The 17,735-nt window shown below is 38.2% G+C and overlaps 1 protein-coding gene across 6 annotated transcripts in view; it reads left to right on the top strand.

The window, feature by feature from the left end:
• Nucleotides 1-17,735, top strand: part of FNDC3A (fibronectin type III domain containing 3A) — a 109,391-nt gene that overhangs the window by 44,990 nt on the left and 46,666 nt on the right. For 2 of the 6 annotated variants that reach the window (XM_050970625.1, XM_009102935.4), the window contains exon 4: nt 15,264-15,340. The exons of 1 other annotated variant lie outside the window; for it this stretch is intronic. In XM_050970625.1, coding sequence (XP_050826582.1) covers nt 15,264-15,340 — 77 coding nt within the window. Of the gene's footprint in view, nt 1-7,855; nt 7,940-10,607; nt 10,680-13,823; nt 13,961-15,263; nt 15,341-17,735 lie in introns of those variants that run through there. 3 more of the 6 variants (XM_050970635.1, XM_050970631.1, XM_050970636.1) reach the window with 3 other exon arrangements.

The following is a 17,735-nucleotide window of genomic DNA, read 5'->3' as shown; positions in this document are numbered from 1 at the left end:
ATTTCTTCTCTGACTATGCTGTTGATGGGAAAGAAATAGCCCTATATTACTTGCTTTATGGGGGGAAAAGAAGGGGAAAAAAACTGGTAGGATCTCTTCTTGTAAGAGTAAGTAGAAGTAGCTAGTAGTTTTCTCTAAGTAAAAAGTTTGTCTAATGTAAGTGGTTTAAATTAAATAAAAAAATTAGAGCTGTGGGCATTTTACTTTGTATTTTCACTTAATGTACAAACATTTAGCATAACTTAAACTGATAGCATTAACTTTTCTTTATCTTAATTGGATGCAATCTGAGTAACTAAAATAATAAAAATTCATGAAAATTGCTAACATTAAAGAGTGGAAGAAATTCCTTAATTTCATTTTCTGATTATTTTAAAACAAATGGTGCTTTTATTTTGTAGAAACTAAAACAGTGTTTATAAATGGACTTTGTACTGGGTTTCATGAAAATGGAAAGGCTAGAACTTTGTGCATAAAGGACTTTTGCTGGATCCTCTTTTGCAACTATGTACAGTATGAATACAGGCTGGTGTGTCATCTGTTGGAAAATGCTGTGTCAATTGTTAGATGAGACTTCAGGAGAGTTCCTTATAGTTCTACCCTGTGCAATTCAAGTTGTATTGCTGAATTCTTGAAATATAGTTGTAGCTGTTAAACAATACAGACTTTTATCAGAATTAATGTTAGTAAGAAATAGCTTTGAATTGATTTTGGTTTACTCTTGCCCATGTGTAGTCATGGCTGCCTTATCTTGAGCCACTGCCACTGTCAGGCCCTTGGTAGTTGTGAAGGGTTGCAGACTCACTGGGAAGGAAAAAAGTCTTCAAAACAGTTGTGGAGCAGCTCTCATGGCCATTGTTTTTCCATAATTCCTCAAAACAAAATCAGTTCCTCATACATGCCCAGACTGTCACAACCACGCCAACAAGCTTACAAGCTGGCATTGCTCTGCCTCGGTACCTTTTCTGATGCCAAACGTTGTTGGGTACCCAGGAGGCTATTCTCCCTTTCCTTCATTTTCACCTGTGCAAGACTAATGTAGTATGACTAAATGCTGCAACTTGAAATCCAGGGATTTTTAACTCTGTTCTTGGTTTTGCTTTTTTAGTTTTGGTTGTTGGTTTTGGTTTGGGTTTTTTTTTTTTTTTTTTTTGTAGTAATAGATGAATCAGCAGCACATGGCTTGATAGATGTGGCTGTGCATGTGTTATTAATAGTAAATTAATAGCTGTCTTTTTTTGACTGTCTGTGAAATGACTGAGGTTTTGTCAGCTTGCATGACTTACATGATCATGTCACTTTTCAACTTGATTTAAAATCATGGTAATGTAAGTTCCCCTTCTTCCTTTTGCAGACATGCAGCAATCTTTTACATCTAAAGCAGTTTATTATCCAAATAAACTTGGAAATATCCAAATGAGGGAAAGGAAGAAGGAGCAGAAGATAACCAAGGTCATTACATATAGGCTAGCTGTACACAAATATAAACAGTTCCTGTGTAATGTGAGTTAAAGACTGGTCACAAGTAAGTTCAGCCACTTAAAGCCATTAAGAAACTGTGTAATCAGAAGAGGTTTCAAAGTTGGAAGGGCCAAATTCACTGGAAGTGACAGCTACCCACACTGCTGTTCTTGTTTCTTTATGCCAGAGAAAGCTCTTTCTCACACTACAAAGGGCTTTCTAGTTGTCCTAGAAAACTCAGTTGTCTAGGGCAGGTGCTCTAGGACATCATTCAGAGAGCTTCAGATTTTTTCAAGTGACTATATGGCATCCAGTAATTGGTAGATGGGTCTCAGGTTAATGGTACTGGAGCTTCTAGGGAATCTTATGACACCCACCTTCCCTTTTGATTAGTCAGCCGTTCAGTGAGGATGTGGTTAATCTCCTTTGCTTGTTCTCCATTTCTTATTCCAGTAGACCATTCCTCAGTGGTTTCACTTACCCTTTTGCTTTGATGCTCTAGATATGGACCATTTTCATAGATACTGTGTATAATGTGTTTCCCTTGGATGATCTTTACAGTTCAGAGGTTGGATGGATGTGCCTTTCAAGGCAGCTGAAGAAAAGCTGCAGTAAGAACTATAAATGCCAAACCAGTAGTAAATATTATTGCTCATTAATTCTTAAAAGGAGCTAATATACAGAGAGTGGTCAGCCTTTCTTTTCTTCTCTGTTTTGCCAACAAGTTGTCTCTTGAAAGGTAGCATGTAAGTGAAGTGTTACTGTATTGCATCCTCAGCTGCTTTAGACTTGAAGAGTTTGTACTCTGAAAGTGTGGACAGAGTTAACTCTTTCTGTTTATGCAGCCAAGGGACATCTCAGTAAAGCTCTTAAGCAGCAGGCAGATTTGGAAAATTATATGACACATACTTGAGTATGCATTTATTCTTTTTGTTATGCTTTCCATATACTTTGCATTTTGTTTACTATTTTGTGATCAGGTAAAGATTTTGGATCAGATTCTGTTAGATGTTCCAAAAAAAAAAAAAAAGGCACTTTGACTCTTACCTAGATTTAAAATTCAGTTAAATCTGAAACCTTATCTGACTTTTTACTCTTATTTTTCAAGTGATAGCACATACAAATAAAACTTGCAGACAGATCCTTTGGGTACCTAAATAAAGCCCAAGGTGAGTTTGGGAATTTGAGAAGCTGAACTGTGTTTTTTCTAAAAGAGAATTTTTTTCTGAATTGGGGTCAAAAGCAGAGTGACTATTTCCCATTAGGGTTTGACACTGCTGGTGGTGCAGTTTTGGGGAGCATCTGGTGGCTATGCAATGCATTAATAAGTGAAAATATTTAGTAAGTTACAAGGGCAGTCTAAACAGCTGGAACCAGTTAAAGTTCTTCCAACATGAATGAGTTTTAAAAATCACCTGCTAAGAGAGCTGAAAAATGAGAGTGAATATCAACAAATATTAATCAGAGGTGCAGAGGACTGGCTAGTGTGAGACTAACGTCCATTCATTTCCCTGATTTGTACTACAAGTGGACACAAGAGCACTGTCAAGCATGAGGGTTTTGAGATTATTTGTTGATGGTCTGATCACTTTTTCACTTGTGGCCTATTTGTGTTAGTGTATTTCTACACATGTTGTAAATCTGACATGATATGTATGTAGCATTTTCAATAAAATATTTGTAAAAGATACTGTTTTATGCTTACTACGCCCTTTTAATGCTTATGAAAAAGAAAATTATATGAACAGGAGGAAAATGTACCTTGGAAATACCCTATCTTTTCTTTTAATTGCAGCTATATACACTTCAAAGTTTCCTTGCATCACTTTCCAGCAAAGATATGACACATAGCAGATTGTTATTATGCCCACACAGCTTTCTTTGTTCATCCTCTGTCAGGTCTTTCAAATGCCATGCAGAGCACTGATTTCTCTACAATACCTTTCCAATTGTTCATTATGCTCATAGAATTTCAGTGTGTTGTCATTTTTTTTTTTTTTTTTTTTGTTACTGAGCCTTGTCCTCTCAACTGAAAAACAGATCCATTATTTTTGATGGGAAAGAATCTAGTCTCATGTTGGTGACAGTAGTTAAACAGAAGGGTATTGGATTTGGAGTTCTTTTCAGAAGCACATAAATGTACGTTGCTGGATCATCTTCTTGTATGGTGCTACTGTGCTGCTGGGTCTGGGCAAGTAGTACAGTAAACATTTCTGTGCAGCTTCAGAGAGATGGAAAAAAGGTCTGAGGTGCCTGGGAACATTCCACAGAGAAAAAGAGGCTTAATCTTGGGTAAGGTTACATCTATTTAGGATATAGTTTTGGTGGATATGAGGGCCAGTGGGAAGCAGACAGGACTAGAAAATGCAGGTGTAACAAATTGCAGGTATGTAATGGAGGCTTGAGGCCAGATACCTGCATGTTGCCTGTTCTCTTGAAAGCATGGCACAGAATGTTTTTGATCACTATTTCCAAAGAACTTCAGCAGAAGTTCTTTGGAAATAGTGATCAAACAGTTTTTTGGTTTTTTTTTGTTAAAAGTTCTAAATTGCGCATGAAATAGGAAAGGATTGAATGCTAAAGCATGATGCACAGCCAACCTAGGATGTAAATATATTCCTCCTTAATCACTCAGTAATCAATGCACTCAGGTGTCTTTTCAGCTAACAAGACATTCTAGAAATACTTGGTATTTCAGCAAAGCTGATCATCCAGATGACTCTAGTGGCACAGGAGATCTGTATTCCAGAAGTGGTAAAAGATCCACAAGAACATGCAGTAGTTGTCCAAAGGAGTGTTGTTTGAATGGTACCCTGAACTGGGTGAAATGCAGTCATATACGATGCAAGGTTGTGCATAAGATTAATAAATTATGGATGGGGATCTTACTTGAAACTTGATAAGGAGAAGGAAGAAGCAGGCAAGCTATCTATTTGACTCACAAGATAAATATTATCTCCAGTACAATGTATCTGTAAAGCTTAGTGTGATCATAAAATGCATCAGGACAGTTGTTGGTAATATAGCTTGGGATGTTTACAGGATTCTGCTAAGATTTTAACTGTAATTTGATAACTCATGTTTACAAAAGATGAAATGAAGCTGACTGCAGGTGTTGTGAGTAAGAAGTGTTAGGATATTCAGGAGAAAATATAAAAAGAAAGTAGAAGAGCTTGATTTGCTTGGCTAAAAATGACTTTTGGTAGAAAACAACGGGGATTTAAAAAAAATAGTTAATGCCAGAGCTAGTCTAGAGTCCAGCTGGCTATCAAATGGCTGTGAAATACTTTTTTATAATTACAAGAAACTTGGCTACATAGGAGAGTGGTGCTCTAGAAGAGCAGTCCAGTAGGGAGATACATGGATAAAAGAACAGCTTTGCTATTGGTCTTTATGCTTCTACATAGAATCCATTCATGGTGGATCTTGATGTATGGTAATGGGGGAATGAAATTGCAATTGCAGGTGAATAGACTTGATTCATGAAGTGTTTTTCAGGCCTTGAGCCCTCATGGTTCAACAACAGAAAATTTTCATCTCCTGCATCCAGACAATAGTGAAGAAATAAAAAGATTTCTGCACAAAGAGCACATTTACTTTGCAGCTATTTAGCAATTTTCTTGTCTCAGCTCCTTCATGGAGGGCTATATTGATCCATACATAATGTATGGTTAGGAACTCCACTGTATGCGTGTGTCGTTTTTCCTTTCTTCTGGTTTGGAATGACAACCTTGTATGTCTGAGCCAAGTTATTTGTTTCATCCCTGGCCTCTTGTTTGGCACAGGTAAGTAGATTCCTTACACAGTTCTTTCTGGCTCCAAGTTCATTTTGGATGCCAAAGCAGTGGGTGTGTTACTTTCCAAAACGTATTTGATTACAAAGCAAATTGAATTTGAAGAGAACACTGCAGTGGTATATAGGCTTGTCTTTGTTTCTGGTCCCAGCTTACTGCTTTCCCAGATACTTTCTTTCTGGTAATGCATGTGTATTAACATTGCTGAAAGCTTTTTATCAAGAGAAGCCTTTGCTATAGATGCTCTTAGTATTTGAGCTCACGTACTTCCCATATGTGGTAACTTGCTTGAGATTTGTAGAAAATAATGCCTTGTTTAAGTGACCTGTAAAGAGTTCATTGTGGAGAATCAAGGAGTCTGTCACATAAAACACCAAAAAGAGCAAATTTTAAACTTCAAATTCCCAAACAAGTTTAAAATATGCAGATTTTATAGTCTTTATTAGTTAGATTTCAGACCCTGAAAACCACTTTCACATCACTTTGAGCAGTAAATTGTGAGGTTTGCAGTGTAAATTGGCTCGTAGTGTTAAGGGAATTGTGCAATAGTAGAAGCATTTCACTGCAGAAGAGGCTGCAGATGTTTGCAGCAAGCATGGCACCTTTCTGTGTTCCTAAGTCTGACTGACAATATCGTGTCAGACTTAGCTTTTTTTATCTGTATCCTGGTTTGTGGTTAATTAATTTGGGATCAAATTTCTGCAAAGCTTTTTGGACATGAAAATCCTTGTATGTGGAGCTTAAGTCATTAGCAGAACCAGAAATCTTAATCTAAATGTTAAGTACTTATCACATCAGTTGCAGTGATAACAGTGTGCAGAATCAGTAGTTCTTCAGTCAAACTTTTATTTCTACTGTCTTCAGAGCATCCCCTATTGTATCTGCATTTATAGGCTTGTTACTAGTGAAAAGACATAGAAAAATATGTTTGTGGGAAGAACTGTGATTGCAAGGGGTTGTGTTTAAGATCCTTGGATCCCACCTTAGTTTACTTAGATTTAGCTGCTGAAGTCTCAGATGCAACCCAGCTCACCCACTAAATAATGATTTAATCCTAGCAAGCATGCTCAATCCATTGCTTCTTCTGTTTTGACCATGGAATTCCCTACATGCCTTTAATGCTACAAAACATGACACTGCAGGGGACAGTCAGGAGACAGACATCAAAGGCAGAGACAGTATAGAAACAGTATATAAATGGTGCCTTTCTGTGTCTCCAAAAAGAAAGGCTGCTTGTCTGCTTGGGCTGTATTTTTATTCTGAAACACAAACAGTATCATCAGCAGAAAATTGTTTAAAGCACTTGCCGACGACAACAAAAAAAAAAAAAAAAAAAAAAAAAAAATCTGACCTCTGCAAGTACCACAAAATCTAAACCTGTAGCTCCCTGATTCCAGCAGTGTCCCTTAGCCATGAGGCTCTGGGTGAGTTGGTCTTTTCCTTTTGTTGTTTTTTGGAGGTGGGCATCTTCTCCTCAAAAAAAAGATTCTAGATAGAGTGAAAATACATGTGAAAGCAAGCTGCCTTTTTCTGTTGATGTAATAGGGATTCCTCTCTGATTTAAGTGAAGTCCTGGGTTCTTTTTCCTGTTTTAAAGGCTGGCTCTGAATTTTTCACTTAGAAGCTCTTGGATTAAATGAGTTAAGCGTGTTCCATTCCAGTTTCTAGTGGTCCATCTCCAGCAGAAGTGACCCAGGTTATTTCTTCATTTGGTGTTCACAGCACTCTCCTAAAGAGGAGCGAGCTGTGGTGAATGTGCAGAAGAAGAGACTTGTCCTCTGGGGGCAGTCAGTGAATCAGGCTGCTGAAGCCAAGTGTTTGCTTTAGATGCTGCAAAGTGTAAGGTGTATGACATCAGATGTTTTCAGTTTGGTCTTAAGTCTCTCTTTTGCCATATGATTCTGTATAATTTGCCTGGATCTTGTTCCTTACAGTTTGTAACATGACAGAATGATTTCTCATCACAGATGTCATCTTTTGAATTGTCAGCTTCATGGATTGTTTTCTCCACTAATGATTTGAAACAAAACTCTCTAATAAAGTGTTACTTCAAAATCTTTTTCATGCGCTGTATTTATATAATTAGATTAAAACCTTGACAATCCAAAGATTTTCATTTGAAAGTACTTGTTATTAGTAGATTTCAGAGGCTCAGTAGTATGTCTTTAGAGATGTCTGATTTGGATAGAAATAAAAATTTGAGTTGGGCACTGAATTTCTTCTTGACAGCCTTTTCTGATATGACTTTTTGTTGTGTTTTCTCATACTGTATATGATGTATTAATCCCAGTTTGCACAAGCAGATGATTTTTTTTTTTGTTTTATATCCAGGGACTCTTCTCTCTTGTCCCTAATTTTAAAATACCTTACCTTAGAATCTGTTAAAATTGTTACAGCATTTATATGAATGCTGTTGATTTTCTTAATCAATACATAAGATTTGTATTAGTAATATTCAGTAAATCATGTTCAAGTAATTTTATGTATATGTGTGTGTATATATATCTGTATACCTAGATATGTGTGTGTGTGTGTGTGTGTGCGCGCGCGCGTGCGCATAATGATTTGTGAAGGAATAATGTTAAGAAATTTGCACATAGGAAAGGAGACTTCTTTGGGTGCCAGCTGAGACAGCAGAATGTGCCAGATAATTCTGCATTCTAGTCTCCAGCCAGTGTAGCCAGGTAAGTAAATAAAAAACCTCATTAGTGTGAAAAGTTGAATACCAGGATGATGAAAAGGCTTTTACAAGTAATTATGCTATGTAATACTATTCTTAGCACAATCAGGCAGGCAGGGGGAGGAAGTTGAAGTTAATGCTTGTTCCTTCCAAGATATGTCTTCTCTGGATCAACACAGTCTTTTGTAGAAGACACTGTCTACACACCAAGAACTGCCAACTGTTGAGACTCACTTGTGCTTTTCACTCTTAACCACAAGCAGCTGTCAGTAGCAGTGCTTAACTTTTTTAACTTCCTCGTCTGCAGTGCTATATGGGGAAAAAAACCCAAACCCACCTGATTAGAAAAACACTAATTCTAGTGGTAACAACTGTTAGATTATTAAATTGTAGATTATTCTGAATATTGTGCATCAAGTGCAACATGATTAAGCAGCATGTACAAATACTAAATTTTAGTCTGAAAAAGTTGCAGATCTGTACTGCTCAGCATCAGTGCTAGGAAATTAGGCTCTCCTTGAAGAAAAAGCTAAGCTATATGCAGTTAGATTAGAATGAGTGCAGATTATTTTTCCTGCTAAGAATAATAGCATTTTTATCAAAACCTCTCTGTATGGTATATCACATTTGACTCCCTCTGAAATGCAGCGATTTATGGTTCACCCAATATTTAAACTGGAACTCTGTGAGGGAGTGAACAATTTTTTCATGTAACTCTTCCATATAGTTACTAAATCATTGCCCTAAGCTGGAAAAATAAACAGAGTAATTTAACAGCCTCTGCTACACAGTACAAAATGTATGTTGTATTTCCACATTAACATCTTTGAATCAATGTTACTTTTTTTTAGTGAATAGAATTCATCACTGTGGCACACAGTTGCTTCAGAAAGTAGGTATAAAAAGTCTCATTAATGTAGTATCTCAAACGACTTCAATCATTCTTCTGCAAATTCCCAACTGTAACTTTGTCTTATGAAGTTTGTGCTGTTCAAAAGCATGGACTCACAGGTTTTTTTTAATTACGAAATTGCATCATGGTCATTGTTTAGAAACAGGTGAAGTAAAAGTACTTTTAACATTTGAACATAGAAACCATTGTCACCTTTTTCCTTTGAAAGCATGTCAGGCCATTATAAAAGAAAACTGATAGCTGCATTAGTGATAAAGTGCTATAGGAACCTGTCATCTCTGCACTTTGCCTGAGAAGGGATTTTCTTGTGAATATGTATGTGTGGTTTCATGGGAAAGATCAGGCTCTCATTAGGATGTAATCTTTAGAAATACTCTAGTTAGGCTTCATAGCTTTCTGCTCTTTTATCCATTATTCCAAAGTCTCTGTAAAAGAAACTGATGCTCCCCCCCCCTCCCCCCACTTTTGAAAGGAACTATGATAATGTTTTACCTTCCGTTTTTCCTTTTGTTTGCTAGCCTGCTGTCTACTGATAGGTTTCCTTTTTTTTTCCCCTAGTCAGTTAATACATTTCAATTGATGTTGAGGCTTTGTCAGCTGCTGTTCCCCAGCCTTGATGGCAAAAGTAGACAGATGGATGGGGGAAGGGAAGGGATTGTTTTGTCAGGATGAATTTAGAGCATAAGGGATACATTAAATTGAGAGCACTGCCAGCTGAAGTCTTCTGATCACCTGTGTCCTTGCAGTGATCCCAGTTCCTTCTTGTGCTTCTTCTCCAGCTTAGGCCAAACAGTAAGTTCTGTACTTGCTTTCTTGTTTTCTTATTACTTGCTTTTATTGCGTTGCACCTAGTATGTGTAAAGATATTGAGGTTAAAGTATTAATTTGGAAGTATTTTCCAGGCGCGGCTTACAAGACAAATGTAGACCAATTGGTGGTGGTTGTTATTGCTGGATTTTTTAATTAGTTGTAGCTGTTGGGAACCCAAAATAAAACTTTGAAGTCTTAGTCCTTATGTAAAAGATAGAGTGGTGCAACTGTTTGTGGCATCTGGGACTATTGATTTACTGCAGCCCATCAGTGTTAGAGGGGTGTGCTGCTACGTCAGCTGTCGCTCTATTGTTTCTGCTGCTGTGGCCTTTGTGTTTGATCCTGTCAATGCTTGCGTCAGTGATGCATATCATCGCCTGTGTGATGTCAAAGTGTGGGTGTTCGGTTATAGAGCCATAGTTAACCTAATGTGCTGCAGTAAATCCTGAATGCTATTTCCTCCTGGGGATAGCAGTGATTCATCACCGTTCACATTAGACTAATGCTAAGTATAGCAGTGTTCATGAGCCGCAGTATCCACATAGATTACTATCAAAGTCATTGCAGCTCTCCAAACGCTGGGCCGGAAAGTGTTTGTTTGTAACCAGATCTGTTTGTGCACCTCCTTTCTTAAGTGTAAACTGATTAGCAGGTCAGCTCAAGGAAAATCCTCTGGAAGGACTGGGCCTAAGAAATTCTTTAGCACTTAATTATGCTAATTAACGTAAAAGCTTTCAGCTAAATGACTCGGATCACGGCAGGCAGTGACAGTCGGTAGATTGCAGTACAGAGCGGAGCGGAGAGCCCCGCGGGATGGCAGAGGACGTGGCTCTCGGCGGGGGCGCTGGCCCTTGAAGCGGCGGCGCGGGCAGGGCGGGGCGCAGGGCGCGGAGAGGCCGCGGGGCGGAGCGGGCCCGGCCGCGCACCTGAGGGAGGGGAGCCGCCCCGCCCCGCCCCGCCCCGCTGCCGCGGCGCGCCGGGAGTAGCCGCCCGCCCGGCTCGGCCCGGCCCGACATGAGCGGTAAGGATTCCCGCCTGCCCGGTTCGGCCGCCGCGGTAAAACACGACACCTGCGGGCCGGCGGCCTCCGCGGTCGTGCGGCAGTGGCGGATGGGGGAGAGCTGCAATGGCCAGGAAAAAAAATATAAAAATCTGTGGGGCAGAAGTCGGAGCGCTGCCAGGCCCCTCTGTCGGAGCGCTCTTGGAGGGGGGCGGCTGCGGTCCCGGCGGCCGCGGTGGCCCCGGAGCCGTGAGGGGAGCAGGACGCCCAGCTCTGGGAGGCCGTAGGAGCCCGGCTGCTGAAGCGCAGGGCCGGGCGCTGAGTGCCCCGGAAGAGCATTCCCTGCCTGGCGCTGGGAATCCGGTGTGTGCACCTTTGCCTGGGCCTTTATGAACCGCTTAAAATGCAGCGATGCTTCATGGTTTAAATAAAAAGAAATGGTGTATGTGCTAGGCGAGCGGTGGCGATATCCTCAGGTTTTCAGGTGTTACTATCAGCTTGTCACGATCCTAGCAATGATGCAGTGCTGATAATTTTGCTGCATGTTTATGGTGGCTGTAATGAGCATAAAGAGGTTTTTATAGTCTGCTCAAATAGACACGTTGGAAAAGTTCATCAGCTATTGCTAGGGGAAGGAGGTATTCCTCCTTGGTTATATTTTAGGACAATAATAAATTGAGAGTGTGGTGAAGCATCTGTGTCTTGGGTTCAGTTCCATTAAATCACCCCTTAGTGAGTTTGATGAGACATATTTCAGTAATAAAGTAAACCAGTTATGCGCTTGCTTCCACTCCCACAATGTTTCTTTTCCACTTACTGTGTAAGAGAACTTGTATACCTGAAAATGTGTCAAAGATTTGAGACCTCCCCTTACCAACAATGAAGTCATCAACTTTCATTATACAGTAATTTGTATTAAATCAGTTCTATTTATTTGCAATGAAAAATTAGATGTTTCCTTAACGTGAACTCCTAATGCTGTTGTTTGCTGATACTTTATAATAACTCTCACCTCATGGTAAAACACACTGGTTTTGTCATGCAGCAGTCCAGCCAATACCTAAAAACATGAAAATTCCTTTTATAGTGTATTACACCACAAGAGAGCTGAGATCTTCACATTAGGGAAGAAAAAATACATGTTTGTATAGCATATTATAATTTTATCTTCAGATAAAGTTTTGCAGGTTGTAATATGCTTCCTATCAAGAATTCAGTAATCTTGCTGTGAAACACAATGTTCATTCAAAACACCTGTGAAGTCTGCCGACATTTTGTCCCATGCTTATCATTTTCTTGGATATCCGCCTAGAAATTTCATTTCACAGCCACTTGGAAATCTAATCAGAAGTAAATTAGAGTTCTTGAATATTCAAACATGTTTTTGTTAGTTCTGGTACTTTAAAGTGCAAAAGATGGGATGCAAATTTTGAAACGACTGATTTGGCTCTATTCTAACCCTGCAATACTTTTTCAGGTTCATACACTCAGTTTGTGCCTTTATTTTTGTGACTGCTAGATTATGGTATACTGAAAATGGCTTCGTGGATCAACCTTTGTACTGGATGGGAGATAACTGCTCTGTGTTTGTTAGAGAGATTAAAGTGCTAAATAAGTAAACCTTAAAAAGGTTGTTAAACAATATTCTCTAGATACTTAAAGCAAAACAAAACAAAAAAGCCAAACACAGATAATCACCAATTATCAAAGAAATCGCTTGCCTATGTGAGTTTCGTCATCCCCCAGGGACATGGTGTTCTGTAAGAAGTTCAAGTAAATGTGGTCTTAATTTTCCATTTACTTGGAAATTACATAGTTTTAAATTGTGAGTTTAATGGAAGTGTCAGTGTTTTGTAGTCATTATAGAAAAACTGCAGGTAAGCAAATACAAGTTGTATAAGACCACCTTCTTATGTAAGAATTTAAACCATTATTTATTTCAATGGCAACTTTAAATGTGCTTCCATTCCTTTTTGAATTTATTGTAGTAAGGTAATGCACTATTTTACATTTCTCTTGCTGATTTTTTGCTTCACTTTCATTTCTTTTTAGCACTTCATATTCAGGAGAAACTTTTGCTGAAATATTTTTGAGTTTCAGATGAGCAAAAACACTGGAAGAATGTTCAGTTCTCAATTTATAGCTTACTGTATGTTTATATTTGCTGTTTCACAGTTCAGTGAATAATTCATTAAAGACCTTGTTCTTAAAAAGTCTCTTCACCCCCTCCTCCTGTTGTGGGTTAGCATTTTGTTGATAATAAAGCTGTGATTCTTTTTAGGTAGCATATTCGCAAACTTCTGCACTTTTTCTTAAATTCCTATAATACATGCAATCAAGTTGGATTGCATGCTGCTTTTCTAAGGAGTGCTTTTCTTTTCCCTGCTCTTTGCTTTCAGACAGAGGTACTTTTATTTTTCTGTCAAGTCCATATGTATCATGGTGAGGTATGCTAATTTTACTTACTGTACTTTGCATTTACTTAGTATTTTCCATTTGCAGATCCTAACAGAGTTTTAAAAAACATTAAGGTGGGGCTATGAATGCCCTTTCAGAAGTATTACTGAGACCACTAAGTTGGATTGGTACTACTGGTAGCTTCAATATACTGAATTGGAAATTTGCATAATGGAGCCTACAGTGTCTGAATTCCAATGTTTTGTCTCGTCACAAAACTTGTTCAAATTACATTGTGTTTCAGTATTTCTTTCATTATTAAAATTTAGTGTAGTTCCCTTGTGTATGTAAAACACAGTAATATAAGGATGTCCCTCTTGAGCCTGTACCCATGTGCTCACTCTGGTAGAGACCAGTATCAAATACTAAAGTGGACTAAGGCTAGGGCAGGCACACAGAAGAAACTTCCTTGTTCATTATACAAAAGCAGTACTTATATTTTTTACAGCTCTTAATGGGTTACTTCTCCCAAGCTGAACCTAATCTTCAGTTTCTACACTGTTCTTAAAGGAAGGAGTTACACAATTTAGCTGTGCATTATGAAAAATTCCCTTCAATGCTATAAAACTTACCTGGTGAATTAGTTTACTATCTCTGGTTCTTGCAAATGAAAAACTATAAATTATCTATCTTTCAATTTTTAGGGGTTTTTTTAAATAGGTCTTTTGCTGTTTCTCTGCTGCCAGCCCTTTAATCATCTTCTTGTGGAAGAATCCTGAATTCCTGGTCTCTTGAATCTTTCCTGATAAACAGGCAGAAAGCCACTGGAGACAATTTTTGTCCTTTTCTAGTCCTGTGTGTTTTCTTTGAACGGTGGAGTCAAACTCATTGCTCAAGGATTTGAGGTACAGAGTGAATTTATAGTACAGCGTAATGATGTTTTCTGCTTGTTCCCTGTTCTGTTAGTAATGATTTTTTAATGTTCTCTTTCTTTCTGCAAATACCACTAAACAACCCTTGGCTGGTATTTGTTTAGAAATCCAAGTAGCAGCTGCATTGTATGTTTGTTTACATCTGATTTATGGCTTATCGCTGTAAAGAAACACTTCTGGTTTTATCTAGATGCATCACTTTGCACTTAATAACAATATTCCTTCTGGGTTTTTGTCATCTGATCAGTGAGTACTGTGAGATCCTTTACAGCTCTCTGAAAACATAGCAACAATTTATCACCTTGCTGTTCATTTTCTTTTCTGGAAGCTTTGTCTAATATGCAGAACAGGTTCTTTGGTTGCCTGTGGGACTCTTTTCTTGGTCACTTAAGAACTTTGAAATCTGATCATTTACTTCTCTTAGTTTCCTGTTCTCCAATCAGTTATTAATGGAAAGACCTTTTCCCTTTTTAACCAAAGGCAGCATTACTTCTTTAAGAGCCTTTGAGAGACATTGTCAAAAGATTTTTGAAAATCCAAGTATGTGACAGCATCCCTGTGCTTCTTGAAGGTACCTGATTTTCTAGGCAATACTACAATACAATCTACAAATGCCACCTTAATACATTCTCTTTGTGTCATATTTATCGAAGTGTGTGTAAACTCCTTTTTTTATGGTTTGCATGGTACAAGGATCACCATGGTGTCCCGGCTTTTCCCATTAGCTGGAGCAGACTTACTAGTTGGTAAATAGACTGGCTTTTCCCTGGGACCCTAAGTTCATGTCTCATTTACCACCTCCTGCTGCTTTGGTACTGACACTACTTTAGTTGATAAGACCATAGTAAAATCCAGCCAGTTTTCTTTGTATCTCTTAACTGAATATGATCTGCTTTCAGCAGCTTGTTTCAAATATTTTTGTTTGTTTCTGTTTTATAGTCAATAGTCTCTACTATTGTCTTTTCATCTTTGGGACATTTCTTTTGATTTGTCATCTGTTGAGTTTTTACATGAACTCTTCTCTGAGTTTATTGACAGAGATGGGAGAAATATATGCTGGGGATTTTTTTTTTTTATCTTGTTTCTGGTTTTGTTCAACTGGTTTTTAGATTTTGAAGAGTGCCCTTTGCTATAATTTTATATGTACAGTTCATTGCCTTTGTTTATCCATGTTATCTTGTATCTTTTTCACAGAGCCTTTGCAGCTCAGTATGTTCTTTCAGCTTTCTCAAATTATTAAATGGTGCTGTACTGAATATTTCTGTAACCCACTTAGGTCCTGCTCAGGTTCCAATGATGTCCCCAAATGGTTCAGTGCCTACTATTTATGTGCCTCCTGGATATGCCCCACAGGTATGTCACTTCACTTGCTTCTTAATTTATTTATTTTCATGCAAATTTTGGAACTGGAACCATAATTGCTAATTTAATAAAATAATTTGTTAGATTTCAGTCACTGTGATCAAGCAAGGAGATAAGAGGAGATGTCTCTTAGTATTTCTGAGGTGGGAGACTTCTCATGCTGTGTCTGTGCCTGTTCAGTTATATATTAACTAAGTACATGACAGTAGCAAGCACAGTTCCTTGCTGAGTTCAGAATCCTAATGTACTAGATTCCTTCTGAATATAAAATACAGTCATGACCCAAATATCTGCTTGTGCAGAACCCATACTGATTCCTGTGTTAGTGGATATTTTCTCTAGGCAGCTATATATATATATATATATATATATATATATATAATTTATACATGTACATAGTTCATGTCTGGGAAGTTCCCTGTAGATAAGGAGAAAAACAGGTCAGTTGAAAAAGTACAGCTAAAAACATGGAAAAAAATGTCAGCTGTCCATTGGGACTAGGTTATCGTATAATAACCTATCGTTTCCACCATTTGTCTTAAAATGGGGCTCTCATTTTTTCACTGCTGTGTGATTCCTAATTTAGATGCCTGGAAATTAAATGTGAGCTAGATAACCTGGACATCCTTTAAAGCAGATTAAAAGGATGATTTCTCACACGTGAAGAAATTTTGTTATTTCTAACATGTGAATTATAATGAGATGTGTGGCCTTTTAGATGGTGCCTCTTTCTTTCCCTTGCCTGTAGAACAAGTCTAGGGCTTAGTAGGTCAGATCTGGAATTTAGAGCAGTTGAATGCCACTCCCCAGGAAGCAAGTCTCTCTCAAGGCATTCTGATGTCATGACCAGTCTACCTCTGACTTAGTGTGCATCCAGTGGTGTACACTGAGAAGGGACTACAATGCATAAAGTACTACAAAAAAGCCCACGGTGTCAACAGATGTGGGACAAATTATTTAAACAACAATAAAAAATTGTCCTCTAGCAAAATAAAAAGCTGTTAGGGTAGACAGACTACTACTCTGATTTTATTTTTCATCTTTTGCAAGTTGACTGTTAAGTTGGTTCTATGCATCCTTTGTAGTTGAGTTCCCAAGCAAGAAGAAAAATTACTTATAAATAAGCACTAAAAGTCCATGTATCTTCAGGTTGTAGTAAAAAGTCCTGTTTCCTGTTAGAATTTATTTTTAAAGAACTGAAAGAAGTTTAGAGCCAAGTGAAAATTGGAATTTTACTATATTTCTTACTTGTTTTCATTTGATGAAGTACATATTTTTAAAGTTGTGTGACATGTGCCAATCTGAAAAATACTTTTTGAATTAGTTTATCATTCCTTTGAGGACAATTTGAATCAAAGATGCTGAAGGACTGGGCCTTGCTGAGGCCCAGTCATTAGTCTTTCACTGGAGTTTTTTAGTCCAAGCAGGTGTTGTTTTAGCACAACACTCTGACCTTTGAGCTGAAGGAGCCTCACATCTATCCAGCTCAGAGTGCAGGTGGAATGAGCTCACCTGCTGTTTTCATCTGAGTAGAAGTGCTGTAGTCCAGGACAACCTGTATTTTATAAACCTACTGAAGTGTTTATTACTGACAAAACATACCAGACTTTGAGGTTTATGATGGGAGTTCCTCTTACAAGCCAGAAGATTTGATAGCAGTCTTGCAAAACAGAGAAGTCTAACATTATAGAGCTAAGGGTTTTCCCAGACCTACTGCAGTCCTAGCAAACTTCTGTGGTTTCTTCAGGTATAGTTTTGAAGGTCAGCAGCTGCAGCTATATTTTGTGTTGAATAGGAAACCAGCTAAATGTCCTAAGCTGTCAGCCTGGAAGAACTTCAACATAACCATCTTTTGTCTCTCCATTTTCATTTAGTTCTATTATGCCTCTGCTTGCTTCAGTTCCTGTTTGGCAGTGATGCAGTGTACTGTCCTCTGTTAGAAGTTGGGGATAACCACTGAATAAAAGATTTACTTTTCTTATATCACATAACTAAAAAGCAATTCATCAGCTGATTTCCTTTTCCCTTCCTCTTCTTTTGGAACTGTAGTTGTTAAACTGAAAGAAAGCCCATCTTTATTCATCCTCTCTTAAGCCATCTATATTCACTGTCTGCAGTGAGTTTTCCAGTGATGTTTGGTTGGTTCACTCAACCAAACAGACCTGTGCCAGAACCACAATTTGCTAGCACAACTGGGATAATAGAGAGCTTGTTTACTTTTTAAGCTTAAAATTATAGACTTAGCATGATGCTCTGGCTGCTTTTTGGAGCTTTTTTATCTATGTGGTTGTCTGCTAGAAGCCTACCATTGAGCAGATGTTAGATCTGGAAGCTCAGTTACAGGCTTGTTAAACATAAGGTCCCCGCTGTTATGGATTGGGTGACT

The sequence above is a fragment of the Serinus canaria genome, chromosome 1 (genome assembly GCF_022539315.1).
Source record: "Serinus canaria isolate serCan28SL12 chromosome 1, serCan2020, whole genome shotgun sequence".
Taxonomy (NCBI): domain Eukaryota; kingdom Metazoa; phylum Chordata; class Aves; order Passeriformes; family Fringillidae; genus Serinus; species Serinus canaria.
Note: the sequence above shows the minus strand (reverse complement) of the source record. Positions and strands in the feature narration are given on the sequence as shown.